The sequence below is a fragment of the Aulonocara stuartgranti genome (genome assembly GCF_965226115.1).
Source record: "Aulonocara stuartgranti genome assembly, chromosome: 5".
Taxonomy (NCBI): Eukaryota; Metazoa; Chordata; class Actinopteri; order Cichliformes; family Cichlidae; genus Aulonocara; species Aulonocara stuartgranti.
This window is the reverse complement of record NC_138943.1, coordinates 25,238,123-25,252,775: the sequence shown is the minus strand read 5'-3', so window position 1 is coordinate 25,252,775 and position 14,653 is coordinate 25,238,123. Positions and strand designations below refer to the sequence as shown.

General features: G+C 41.4%; 2 protein-coding genes across 7 annotated transcripts in view; one reads left to right on the top strand and one right to left on the bottom strand.

Moving 5' to 3' along the window:
* Positions 1 to 130: 130 nt before the first annotated feature.
* lhfpl5a (LHFPL tetraspan subfamily member 5a) lies at positions 131 to 3,088 on the bottom strand. The gene is made up of 4 exons (XM_082532321.1): positions 3,016 to 3,088; positions 2,380 to 2,799; positions 486 to 722; positions 131 to 323 (listed from the first exon to the last, which is right to left on the bottom strand). The coding sequence occupies exons 2-4, from the start codon at positions 2,780 to 2,782 to the stop codon at positions 313 to 315; spliced, it is 651 nt and encodes a 216-aa protein (XP_082388447.1). The 5' UTR covers positions 2,783 to 2,799; positions 3,016 to 3,088; the 3' UTR covers positions 131 to 312.
* Positions 3,089 to 14,082: 10,994 nt separating this feature from the next.
* kif21b (kinesin family member 21B) overlaps positions 14,083 to 14,653 on the top strand; it is a 71,878-nt gene continuing 71,307 nt past the window's right edge. For 3 of the 6 annotated variants that reach the window (XM_082532169.1, XM_082532172.1, XM_082532168.1), the window contains exon 1: positions 14,085 to 14,518. In XM_082532169.1, the coding sequence (XP_082388295.1) occupies positions 14,478 to 14,518 (41 nt within the window). In that variant the 5' untranslated portion in view covers positions 14,085 to 14,477. Of the gene's footprint in view, positions 14,519 to 14,653 lie in introns of all 6 variants that reach the window. The other 3 variants (XM_082532171.1, XM_082532170.1, XM_082532173.1) reach the window with 2 other exon arrangements.

Here is a 14,653-nt window from a genome sequence, read left to right as displayed (position 1 = left end):
TGTCAGGCTCAAAACTCAAAATGATAATAACATTTCAGCAATTAACATTTATTTTAAAAAATCAAAATGCTTAAAAAATGTAAAGCAGCAAATAAAAGTGAGAGCTAAATCTGATGTAATAAGTGGCTTTTACTGACGGCAATCTGAAGCTGTAGCCTTGGAGATGAGGATGGACAGTGACTCTGATGAGCTCATTTTGAGGCAGAGATGGACTCTTATTTCTTCAAAGTGACTCGAAGCCTCGGGATATCCTCTGAAGTCAGTGGCACTCTTCATAAAATCTCATCCATTCATGCCAGTGTCCACTGGGCTCTATGCGTTATCTGTAGTCAAGAAGAGACATAGCTGGTGTAAATATAAGCCAATAATAACTGAAGAAGGATACAAATACATCCTCATATAGTATTGTTCTCACCATACACACAGCTAAGATTTAAGGAAAAGCATTCCCTCACTATCCTTCCCCACCCCTCACTTCCCCTCACCTTTTTCCTCCACCTGGAAGTCTTCGGGCAGCAGCTTGTCCTGTCTATTGCCCAGGCTGAAGGCCAAAAAGGAGAGGATGAGGGAGTCCATGATGCTGATGATGGCCAGGATGTAGGCCCAGCGCACTGTGCAGTTGCCCAGTGTGTACTTGTCAGTCCGCTGGCCGCACATGCGCTTCACCTCATCAGAGTCCCAGCCGTCAGGATAGATCATGCAGCCGATCACCATGCACGTACCTGAGAGGAGAGAAGACACAGGCTGACGAGTGCTGGACTTCAGCTCTGTCTGTGTGATGGTTTTACTTTTATCTTACTAGTGTTTTGAAATTTTTTTATTCAAAGTCCAAAAACATGCATTGATTTGTGGTGGGAAACCTGTAAAAATGAATAGATGTGCTCACTGTGACAGACCATCTTGCTGCTTTTGACAGGCTCGGGCAACAAATGACAGCGAAACCACCAGAGAAATTAAATATACACTGTGTTCATTCAGGTAGATACACACACACACACACACCTACAGAGTTTAGTTGCCTAGCAACTCCAGAGCATCTCAACTCAATAAAGATGAACTTGTTCATCTATTATTGACTCCACTGACAGACAGCTAAGACCTCTTGCCGTCCCACCTCAGCACAAGGAGGTGCAGCACAGCACACACTTGCCTCGCATCTCGCTCTCACTTTCTGATCCTCACAAAACCTCATCTTCATGCATTTCTGAGACTCACTTTATCAAGTCCTCTTTAAAATTCACTAAATATTTGAATACATTAGAAAGACCCTTTCAGTTAAACTAATACAGCAAAATTCTTTCCTTAAACTGACTTTATTAAGCTCACACCTCAGGGGCCTCTGGTTCAGCGAATTAATGATCCCATCCTCGTAACAGACCCGATAAGTTCTGCATCCACTCACTCCAAAGAAGGCCCTCAAAACAGCAATTTTCAAACAGCCCTCTCAAAGCCTGCATCCAAATATCCTTAAAAATGAACTTGGTGTCAGAGCCAAAATGACATTGCTTCTCATGAAGATGGATTTACAAGAACACGTGCGAAAGGGGGAGAGGAGAAAGTGTAACAGCACACCTTCGGGTTAATCTCATTACTTGGTTCATTACAGGCCTCTCCTTTCACTCGCAGGTACATCTGCTCACAAACTGCTTCATGTTTCAAACAGAATCATGTTTCAGCTCTGTCTGTGTCTGCGAGTCTGCAGGGAACTACAGAAATGTCACCAAATGCTTAAATTCATAGCTTTTCGTTTCAGCTTTGGGCTTTCGTACATGTTTCAGACTCTGAGTTTACAGCTGTGAGCCACCATTATCCTTCACAACCTTCTTACAGATCTGTTCCTAAATCTTAGTTTAATGGGTATTCATTTAGTTTCCACTTTGACTGTTTATTAGCTGGATTCATTACTTTCCTTGGCTTTTTTAAATACTTACATGAAGACTTGCATGAATAAATACATTTTTAAAATACATAAACAAGATATAACCGTACAATAGCAAAATTATGAAAATAATATCTACATGCAAGCTCTACGGGTAGTGGAAGTCTTCTCCAATTCATCTATTCTAACTAATTGCATTCTACATCTGTATGATCAATACATCATATAAAACTGTTAAGCCTCTTAATATTGCTCGATTAGTGCCAGTCTTTATCTGCAAAATACTAATATAGTGGAGTAGACTAAATGTACTGTATACATAGGCTATTTTCAGTTTTAAAATGATGTTTCTCTTAATTGGAGCCTACATGGTGATGCTGGTAACACCATGATGATGGTGTTACTTTCCAATAATGTAAACTCTTACTGTGACATCTACCCTGTAATTTAAACACACTTAAAAACTCTTGAAACTTTTTTAGTCACAGCCTGAAGCTCACTGGAAGCCAGCTGCATCCAGGCACAGATCTTGTAGACGCTCCCCGCGTTGCAGAAGAAGAAGAGGCTGAGGCAGACGATGCTGCCCACCACCAGCAGCATGGAGATCCCCACGAAGAACATGGCCGTCTTGAAGGCGCCGGACGGGATGGAGCCAAAGTCCAGCGCGCTCCCTTTGCAGGTGAGCTCCGAGGTGAGCGCGTTCCCGATGCAGTAGTGGAAGAGGCCGAAGTATCCGGCCTGCGGTGTGTTGACGCTGTCGCCGATCCAGTAGGGCTGGATGAACACCACCACGGTGATGACGGCGAAGGTGATGGTGAAAACGATCCAGAGCACCCCCATGGCTCGGGCGTTACGCACATAGTTGGTGTGGTAGATTTTGGCTGCCTCCTGAGCAGGAAGCATGGCGAGAGGTGGAAGAGCTTCTCAAAAGAAGGAAAGAAAGAAAGAAAAAAATGAGAATTTAAGTGAAGGAGTTAAAAAACGAACAAGTGAGCACCTTCAGTGTCCTGCTCAAAAACATCCGCTGACAAAGTCCTCATTCTTTAGTAAGCGCTTGCTCCAGTGAGATGGGAATAGCTCCAGTGGTTCTCTTTGCAATTCAAAACCACGGACAGCTCCCGGTACTGAAAACACACCTGTATGAGAGACACGCACCCAGTGTCTTAGTGGGCCCTGCAGAGGTGAACAGTCCCAGAAACCACTGCATACCACGGCAGCACTGACTCCACCGCATTCAATGAGGGGATGTTTGTTCTGGATTTCACCTGGCAGGGGAGGTTCCTCTAGGAAGGCTGAGGTAGTCAGGTAATAAATGATTAATGGTTAAAAGATCCGCTGGATAGAACAACACAGGATGGCAAGCAAGGCTGTTTCACATGTAACAGCATGTGTTACTTAATCAGCTTTCTTTTTTTCTAATATCTATCTATCTATCTATCTATCTATCTATCTATCTATCTATCTATCTATCTATCTATCTATCTATCTATCTATCTATCTATCTATCTATCTATCTATCTATCTATCTATCTATCTATCTATCTATCTATATTACTGCTGTAAACCTGCTGTACTCATATAACACGAAAAAAGCAAAGTAGGCTACTGAATACAGAAAAACATCCAATTTGAATTGTGTATTTGTTAATATATTCATTTGCTCTTAAACAAATGTACTAAAAATGTTAAACAGTTCAATATTAGTGTTTATTTGTAGCAATGTTTTAGCATAAAGGAGCATGAGAAATTAAAATAAAGATGCATTTAAGCACTGTAGGCTTAGAATACTGTGCAAAAATAGTGAGCCACTCCTCATTTCGTGTAATGTGGCAAACCTCAGCCTATTCTTCCTGTTTCCCTTCATTAAGAATGACTTTTATCACAGCCACCCCTTTACTGAGACCCCTTCTGATGAAACTTCAGGAAAACATAGATGGGTCAGATGCATTTCTCAGGTCTTATGTCAGGTCTATGCTGGATTTGTAAAATTTCTTAATAATGTTCACCTGCTGTAAATATTTGTTTAAGCCTACTACTTCTTCTTTTGCCCTCAACTTGTCCAGATTTCTCTTTATTTGCTGTTTTTTAACGACACACTGCATAGTTGTCCTGATATGCCAGAACAGCTAATAACTATTTATGAATAGCCATGTTGATGCAAAAATACTGTATTAGACTGCATTGTATTTGACATTTTTTGATTAACAAGAAACAAACAACAACAACAAACAAACAAACAAATTCTTTTAAAATGGTCAGGTACAAGCACTGAACTGAAAATAAAAAAGGACCAGAAAACATAGAAATGAGGGGCTTTTGCACAGTCCTGTGCACTGTGATCGTCACCTTCACACTAGACAGCATAGCAGGGGCGGCACCAAGGGGGAGCACTGAGGGGGAGCACTGGCCACCCCCAAAATTTGCCCACTTTGTGTGTCTCTTACAATTTCCCGTCGTCAGCCCCTCCCCTCCGCTGTGCCCCTGCACTGCTCTGTTTTTGGTGTTCCACCCCAGTATTTTTAGTGGACTTCATATGACCACCCCTATGAAACAGTTCTGGAGGCGCCCCTGCAGCGTGGGCACAAATCCACAAAAACCCTTCCACATTGTTATAACCACACCTAGCATCACTTTTCAATAGATTCAAAATAGCTATTGAATATTGTCCCACCACCTCGATGGGACAAGACTCGGCTGCCCGTCTGCATGTAAAAGACAAAGGACACTCTTTCAAGGACGCCAGTGTTCACATTTTGGACAGAGAGGACAGATGGTTTGAAAGAGAAGTAAAAGAAGCCATTTATGTCCACTGTGAACGACCATCTTTGAACAGAGGCGGTGGTTTACGACACCAACTGTCTGCCATCTATAATCCAGTTTTGTGAGCCCTTCCCACTTTAACGCCCACTCACACCCTGGGCCATTTGACCTCAGTAAATCACATGATAGGGTGGGGCTAGGTTTCACTTTGGGTTCACCCGAACCGACCTTGGCTGATTGTGACCCACACCTTTTCGCAACTTGGCTTGTGTGATTAGGTAGAGGATCCATAGTCGGTCCACGACCCTCTTGGGGACACTCCCATAGAGCTTAAAATCTGGGACTCCCCATCAGTTGCTCTTAGAAGTGAAGAAGGTTCTCGGATGAGAGGTGAAATGTCTTCAAGGAAACTTAAAGAAGTCCAACCTCCTTAGACAGCAACATCGTATGCTTACCCTAACAACTCTGAGATTTTATAATGTAATCCTGCTATTCTGTGCCGAAGTTCTCCTAACATCCCTCAGACAAACATCCGGAGTTTAAGGAGGGACATGGTGACTCCAGCTTTCTTTGCACGTGCTATTGATGGAGCGATTGAACGAGACGCTGTGACGTCTGCAAGCTATTTCTGGATGTACTACAATCAAACACTAGATGGAGCTACAGAGCTGCAGTCTCATCTAGCGGCCTCACCTTGGCACTTAAGTCAATCTTCCTGTTTTTGTCTCAAATGATTTCTCAGACAAATTCCAAGCTGCAAGATTTTTTCAGAACATATTCTAACATAAAGTTAAAAAAGGGAGTGAGGTAGCTTTTTCTGATAACTACACATTGAAAAGCATTAGGGAAGTATTAATAAATACTTCATTATTTCTAAAGCATGACTTTTCCTTAGCATGCCATTCATATACACTAATGTTAGTGGTTTATTAATGATGAAATAGCTTGTATATAACATCATATATAACTTTAGCAAGTTCTTTCAGAACACTTTTGGCTTTTCCTGCCACAAATCCTTGTCACGCCCTTCGGAAAGTGTACTGTGAAGCTTCCACAGGATAGGCTCTCCAGCCTCTCTCCAAGCATTATTTCATTCTATAAATGCTTTGTAAGACATAGATCGTCCTAACTTTAGATGATGTACACACAAAAGAGTTAACTAACAACTCGTAACTGTATGAATTAACCATGAATTACCATATGAAATAAACAGCTATGGAAACGTTTCTATTATCACACTCACAAACAACTAGCTCATTTTATAAGCTGTGTCTGTATTAATGTGCAGCTAAATACACTGTTAATAGTTTATGTCACTTTTAAATGATGTCATTAACAGCTCCCAAAAAACAGGACCTGATGTAAAACTTTCTTTAGTAATGTAGGAGTAATGTTTTCTAAATGATGAACTACATAATCATTGATACCTTAGTAATGCTTAATAGTGTCCAGTTAATATAAAGTGTTGACATTTTTGTGATATGGCACAAGATCCGATTTGGATTCAGATCTTGTGCCATAAAAAGTTTTATAAAAACGTATTTGAGCATTACCACCTGCTCTCTTTGCAGAATGATCACTTTAGAGATCATATGTTTATATGTAATCATTATTATTATTGTTATTGTTATTGTTATTGTTGTTGTTATTGTTGTTGTTATTGTTATTGTTATTATTATTATTATTACTTAATGTAGCATTTCATTGGGTAGGTTTATGATGGTAAATAATGTCTGCTAATTATATATTGTTTATAGGAGCAAAATAAACCATATTGGCCTCTAACAGTTGGTGACCTTTGAACCCAGTTGCTCCTGTAAGATCAAGTAAACTGTTCTTAATTTGTTTTCACCTTTTTCTGTTTTTTTTTGGTTTTTTTTTAAATGGCAGTTACATTCATATGCATTCATCTCTGCAGTGCATTCCTTAAACAAATGTTAAAGCATGGTCACAGTTTTAATTTTTGGCCCACACAAACTGCTCATATGTGAAAATGTGAAAATACATAAATGCATGGACTTAAAGAAGCCTTTCTTCCACTGCTGGTATATTGGATCTTGTGTTAACCTTTCAGTTTCTCCTCAGTCAATATCTGAATACACAAAACTTCTAGCTGACTTAAAAAAAAGCTGATTTATTGCTTCATTTTAGATCTAAAATTCACAATTTTCTCTAAGAACCTTCTGCTATCTGTTTAGATTAGCTCCATTTCCCCCCCGCCTGTTGATCTGGAAGGTGCAGCTGCTGACAATATAGATCTGTGATGGTGTGGGCTTGTGTGTCTATGAGTGTGGGCGCTGGCGTGTTGTTGCACTTAAGCTTTATTAAGTGATGCAGCCCCAGTGTAAGGCAGAAGGTGTTTATAATCAAATTATTTGGACCGGCAATCCAATTTTCCAAGATAGAATAGAGTTAGATTTTGTGTATGCGTGACAGTGTGTGTGTTTATGGCGTGATGTTTGCACATGAGAGGGGTCTTGGGATTTCATGCTTTCTTTGTGCGTTTTTGTTAAATAGCCTTTCTGTGTGTGTGTGTGTGTGTGTGTGTGTGTGTGTGTGTGTGTGTGTGTGTGTGTGTGTGTGCGCATGACTTTGTGTCTCTGTGAATGGAGAAAAGACAAATCATGAACAAGATCCAGCCTTTGATAGAGCAAAAAATAAATATAGCACAGTCTTATTTACTGCAGAGACTGGAACAGTTAACTGTAGTCTGTTATCAGGTTATCTACAGATTTCAGGCTGCATGGCTTCAAGGGGAATTCTTGGATCTGGTGATGCCCCATCTCACCATGTCTTCCCATTTTTTGCTTAAAGAGGAGCTTATGAGTGTGAGTGTGTATGTATTTAACCCTGTCTAGCTTCTTTTAGGCCAACTGGATCTGAGAGCCTCTGCCGGCACAAAGAGGCTTTTCTGCCATTTCAGCATCTCTTCCTGTCCTTTTCTTCCTGCCTGCTTTAGAGGCAGTTTCCATAGAAACAAGTTGCAGGATGCCCTTAGAGAGAAAGATGGTAGATGATGGGGTAAGATGACAGCAGAAGTTGAACGAATGAAATGATTAGCCAATTATACTGATTTATAGTGAGCGCTTTTTTATTTCTTCCCTTTTACACTTACTAATGTAATATAAACGTCCACACTTATACAGGCAGGGAAGGTTGTTCCTCGAGCCCGGGGGTCTGTCTGTCTCCTGTCAGCAGAAACAGATGCATGCAATGTGCTTGGGGCAGAGGACTGAACAACAACCACCCCTTGCTGACCTCCTCATCGTTCTCTCGCTTTCTCTCTCTCTCTCTCACACACACACACACACACACACACACACACACACACACACACACACACACACACACACACACACACACACACATCCAGGGTTTGAGATCGTGTGACGCAATAGCAACTCGGTCAGTGAGTGTCACTACTTCTCTGTAACGCCCCCAGGCTGCAGCAGGCACTTGGCCCATGAGCCACCTTTCAGCCTCCTCTCACAGCCCAGCAGGAAGCATCAGAGCAGGGGTAGAAACGGGCAAAGTGTGGGTCAGTCAGTGCCCCGAGGACTGAAGCTGAAATGTAGGTCTTCTTTGTGGTTGATTGGGTTCATGAATCATTGCTGATCGCTTTCTGTGCATGAGCACGTGAACACATACACATGATCAGCCATGCTCTTCTGGTCTCAAGCAAACACATCCTTGAAAAGAACTTCATCTCCTTGTCTGAATTTTGTCAAAGTCACTTTAACTCCATAGGAGTACCTTTGCATTGGCAAAAAAAGTTATCTTAATGGAAACCATGCAAGCGCTTACAGCTATTACTCAACTCCTGGCCTTGGACCTTTGTGACATATCTATGCTTTCTCTCCCTTTGTTTCCCACCCTCTGCACTCGCTGTGAGGGAGCATGGTGTTCACATATGGATTTTGTTGTCATGACTGACCCATGACTGCCACGCAGTTACTGCACATTAAACAAACATCACTATCTATGAATAGAGATGTAAATAAAGAAGACACTGTGATTTTATCTGCTGTTCAGTTTGTAAACTCCTGTTAAAAAGGAATGCTTTTAATTCATTTCAATTCAAATTTATTTGTATAGCACCAAGTCACAACAAAAGACACCTCGAGGTCCTTTATATTGTAACCCCCTAAGAGAAAAGCCCTCGGCAACAGTAGGAAGGAAGAACTCAATTTTAGCAGGAAACCTGCTCCAGAAAACTCCAAAAACTCCTCCACCAGGCTCAGGGAGGAGTAGAGGGGTGTGGGTATCTGCCACAACTGGTTGGGGTGCGACAGAGACAGAAGACACCTAAACACTTAACACTTAACCTAATATGCATGTCTTTGGCCAGTGGGACAAAGCTTGGGTACTCGGAGAGAAAGAAACTAATCCCACCCAGCCAGTGAGTGGACTGGTATCCAAGACCATCTTGATGTGAGGCAAAGGTGCTAACGACTGCACAACAAATAAATACAGAATCTCCCTTACCAAAACTGGAGCACAGACATTTTGGATGGGCTTTTACAACATTACATACGCAGTGAACTGAATTAGCTGATATGCTTACTGCCTAGTAAATGATTAGTGGCCACACCCTAATGATGCAGACTCTAAGCTTTGATAAAATTTAAATAAGTGAGCAATAAAACTTCACTCCTGTGCCCCTGTTATGGACTAATCAGTGGTGAGCAAAGGCATTTGTTTTTGCTCCAAACATGTTTATACATCCTGTAAAACTGAACACTTGGAACTCTAAAGGAACTGACTCAGTTTAAGAGTCACCCTCGGGTAGCATTCGAGGAACTGCAATTTTTGGCACTTCAGCGCGCTTTCCTTTTTTATTAGTTTTTTTAAGCCATAAAAGTTCTTACTTATGTAATAAACACATGATCAAAATCAGGCCTTGCAGTAAAATCAAGTGTTTTTAACATTGCTCTGCTGAGAGTAAACACATTCTTACATTACCTCTATCGGTCACGCTCATTCGGATGGTGAGACAAATCACTGTGGGAGTTTTGCACTGCCAAGAACTGGCAAAGGGCCCGCTCTGCTGTGTGCCACTGCAGCTGACACACATAAATCTAAAGCACATATGCAGCTCCTCTGTTGCACATCTGCATAAAACACAGGCACCGTTAAACATCCATGGAAATCTAGGTGCTTCAAGTTGAAGTGAAGCGCATGTAAGAAAGCAAAATTTCAACTACTATGTATATAATACAACGGCCCGACTTCTTATTTTCACAGCGCATCTCTTTCTGTGCCAGCCAGTGAGTCGTCAAATGTGCGTTTGCGTAATCCTGGCCAATTCAAGCAGTTTTGTTACGGTTTAAAAAAAAGGGGGGGATTAGCTTATGGAGCTTCAAAGCCAAATATAGAATGTGAGGGATTATAGACACATCAAAGTGTAAGAATAAAGATGGAGAGTACATCAGGGTGCAGTTTCATCTTCCATCTCCGTTTCAGCTTTGTGCTTTTTCAGTCTTTTTCACCAGAGGAGATGTGATGTTCAAGAAGTGTGGACTTCACTGGCGTTAAATGCATTTTGGTTTTAACTTTGTCTTTTATATAATATTAATTACTGCGTTTCACACAGTATAGTGAATATAAAAAGTATTTAGCTTCAAGCTCTTCTTGATTTCTAAGGGTTTTGGTTTTTTTTTGCATATTTGTCACACTTATGTGTTTCAGATCATCAAATAAGTTTTAATATTAAACAAAAATAACCTGAGTAGATACAAAAATCAGTTTTTAAATTATGATTTCATTTATTAAGGAAAAAAAGTGAACCAAACCTACCTGGCCCTGTGTCATAAAGTAATTGGGCCCTAAAACCAAAAACTGGTTGTGCCACCGTTCCCAGCAAGAACTGCAAATGTGCCGTGTTAGTTTTACACCAGATGCAATGGGACTCAAACCTTCCGAAAGGTTTAACTTTTGTGTCATCATTCTTCACAATATTTTCCCCAAAGTCTTGGAGATCATCAAAATGTTTTTTGGCAAATGTGAGACGAGCCTTTGTGTTGTTTTTGGTCAGCAGTGGTTTTCTCCTTGGAGCTCTCTCACAATGCCATTTTTGCCCAGTTGCTTACTTTCTTATCATGAATCATGAACATGACCTTAACTGAGACGAGTGAAGTGTGAGGTACTTTAAATGTTGTTCTGGGTTTTTTGTGAACTCCTGGATGAGTCGTCGATGCACTCTTACTGTGGTTCACTGCCTTAGAAATTGCTTTGTAACCCTTCCCAGACTGACAGATGCCAATGACTTGAGATTTTGGCGCAATGTGTTGATTTTTGAGATCTTTTAGCCTACTTCACTTTGTCAGACAGCTTCTATTTAAGTGATTTCTTGATTCAGCAGGTCTGGCACACTGAATTTCTCAAGGCAGAATTAGTTTTTCCGCTTTTTCACAGCACTGTACAGGTATATGGTAACTCTGGAAAAGTCTTTTATATCATGTTCCACTATATCACGGCTGATTTCCAGTTTATATTGCCCATTCAACATTTGAAAATAGCCACAAAAAGATTGCTGCAAAAAGAAAGTCATGACTCATCTTTATCTTTTCAGCCCAGGACATTACCATAAGCTCCCGTAATGAGGATGATGCGCATGAATGTGTGTGGGTCACGAAAAAGCAAAGTGTTAAATCTGAGCTGGTGCTGACTTCACCGTGACTGACAAAACCCAAAGGCGACTTGAACAATTGTATTTTAATGCCGCTTATGTAATTATTTTGATTGTATACCTCCCTAAATATAGGGATTATGCTGCAGTGTGGCAAAATATCTTCAGGGTCTTATAACCCACAGAGGATGGTTATGAAATGTTCTTTTTTACCCTGGAAGCGCTGAAGAGGAGGCAGTGCAGGGGAAAGAATCACCCAGAGCGGATTTGAAAACTGTAAACAGGTCGGAAAAGGAGTGAAAGGACTTAAACAAACGCTTAGGAAAACAGTGCAAGCTAATTATGGCGTGGTCTCTGGTTCACCAGTGTGTGTTTGTATGCACCACCCTTACTGCTGTGTTATGTTGTTCCAGTTGTGGCGGCTAGTGGCTGGTAACCAGCAGATCTAGGAGGATTTTAGCTATCCTCATAATCTTGCATGGAATCCAGCAGCCCCAACCACCACCACCTGGCCCCCAGGCACCAACACACACACACACACACACTCGCACATAGTCATAAGCTCCTCTTTGCACTGAATAGGTTTACAGTGCATGCAACTGTGTGCAGGCTCTGTTTCATAACATAAAAGTGATTGTCATCAGTGCTGGTGGGAGGGAGAAATGTTTATGCTGATCAGTATTGAGATAGTCCCAGAACCTCACACTAGGAATTCTAATTTAATCAAAATGTATAGATAAAGCAGCATCTGTCTGGCGGTGTGACACAGTGAGCTCGCAAGCGTGTTGGAAAAGGGAAAAGCAACTTGCTGTAGTGCAGACGTGAGTGTGTCACTGGCAAACTCATCAGTTTTGTTCTGTTCACATCTTTGGTACATGAGGCATGGGTAATGAGGGGGATGAGTATTTGGAAAGGCTGTAGTGTAGATTTGATGTGCCAGTATAAACGCTGCCAACAACTATGACAGTGTAGTGGCACTGTGGTGCATTCACTTTGCATAGATTATTTAAAACAGTGAAGCAGAAACTTGAATGTAGAGGATGTCAGAGAAAACTGTACCTCCATAAATAGATCAAGATAAATAACATATAGAAAGAAAGAAGGCTCTGTGTATACGTGAAGAAAGGGAGAAAGGAATTGAGGAAGACTGGCAACAGATCTTCTTGTTTGTTTGACTCAACTAAAGGGAAAGGATTTCAGTTTCCCCTTTTGAAGAAATGTGATTCAGCACAAAGAGAGCGGAGTCTGACTTCCCATCCAAGCCAGGGCCAATGAACTCCGAGTCTTAGCAATAATACGATAACTTTCGAATTTGAAGTTTGACCTCAAAGGTGTTCAGACCGGTGGCCCCTCCTCTGCTCATGTGAAAAGTCTCCCTCTGTTTATGGCATTTTAACGGACTTCAGATGTCACCGCTCGCAGTTATGGCTGTAGATGTGTAATCTTTACAGCAGGAGAGGTGTGTCACTGGGTGGGGCTAATCGGTCTGTTCTCCTCGATGATTGGTCTGGGATTTTTAAGAAACAGTGTGAGATTTTTACTAGTTGGTCCAGCTGCACGCCAATCAATACGATTAGGCTGCTTTCAAGGACTCCTCGTATTTATTTTTACCAAGTGCAATGCAGAAAAGCGACCGTAGTTATTGTTGTTGTTTAGTTACCGTCCAAATGCTTCATTTTATGAATTACAATTAGATATTATCTTATCGTATTGTGGTTAGTTTGAGATATAGATAGTTTAACACCAAGTATTTTGGCATTTGAAAGAAAGAACCCTCTGTTTAAGGTATGCCAAAGCATGCCTCTCAGGCAGTCAGCCTCTGGGGGAGATCTGGCCACTGCTGTTTGATGTGGGCCCATATGCATGCATCAGTCACAAAAGCAACCATGCTTATTGTTTAAGGCAGGCTTGTATAGCATTGGGGTCAGACAGTGGTGAGCGCTGTCGCCTCATATCAAGAAGGTCCTGGATTCAAATCTGCAGCTATGTGTTGGCAAGTCAAAGATTAGTGACCTGTCCAGGGTGTAATATGCTTTGTCATGTGATAGGCTCCAACTGCCCCGTCACCCTGAATTGAATAAGTAGAAAAAGAGATGGATGGATATATAGTGTTGCATGGTATAGTACAGGACTGGATTATAGTACAGTATATCAGAAGACATTTCAGTCTAATATACTGTAGTGTGTAGTATTGAATAGTAGAGTTGTTCTAACAGTACACACACACACACACACACACACACACACACACACACACACACACACACACACACACACACACACACACACACACACCTATATATAGGTGTACAGTATAGACTAACTCCTAATCTTATCCTATATATAGGATAGCATATAAAAAATAGCATAGCATAATAGAGTATATGTGTATATATTACTATGCTATAGTATAGCATAGAATACTATAATGAATAACAGAGTATAGAATAGACATATTCTATTTTATTCTATTCTATTCTATTCTATTCTATTCTAGGATATTATAGTTTTGAATAGTAGAACACAGATATATTATATTATATGATATCATATTATAAATATTTAATATAAAGTTATATCATTTTATGTTGAAAAGGTATCACATCATCTTCGTCACTGATTATTGAATGTAGTGAAAGTTAATAGTAAGTTATTGATTTAATTAATAAATTATTCACTATTTATGAGTAAAACTCATCCTACACAAATGTGTATACTACATTAGAGTGGGGCAGTGATCAGGGAGCAGGGAGACACTGGTATTAAAGGTTCAGTGGCGAATTGAACATTTCCAAGCGTCAGTGAAGGTGGCGCCACCTCCTCCAGTTCTCAGCGCTCACTCAGCGTGCTCGCTCAGAGAAGCGGTGTGGCTGCAGAGAGACGCTCGTATGCTTCCCTCACAGGCACTTTAAACAGGATGTAGCGACTGAGCTAGACCACGGAGAGAAAAAAGCGAAAGAAAAAAAAAGAGCGGGTTAAGCACTGCGATGTGACACACGCCAGAGAGACAGCGATGACCGCCACGGCACAGGAGAAGAAGAGGACAGGAGTCCAGATGAGGCACCTCACCCCCGGCAGGTCTTGACGGCTGCTCCCGCTGACCGGAGACCCCCACCTCCACGCCACGGCCGCAGCAGCAGCGCACGGTTTACGAGCACTGAAAACACAACATTACCCGAAATATTTCACCCGTGAACCTTGAAAGCAGCCATGGGGAGCCAGGGAGACTGCTGTGTGAAGGTTGCGTTGAGGTAAGCCTCCGACGTCTGTCTGCTGGAAATCTGCAGACCTTAGCAGAGCACGCTTGTGTCTGTGCCTCCCGGCGATTAATGAAATGCATCATGCACACCTACAGTTTTCCACGCTCCCCGATGTCTCCGTCCATT

Bases quoted from the DNA above. Each gene is read 5' to 3' on its own strand.
- lhfpl5a (XM_082532321.1), bottom strand. From the start codon at position 2,782: ATGCTTCCTGCTCAGGAGGCAGCCAAAATCTACCACACCAACTATGTG. The intron at 723-2,379 runs GTGAGCTTCAGG...CTCTCCTCTCAG, and splicing joins CTGGATGCAGCTGGCTTCCA to GTACGTGCATGGTGATCGGC.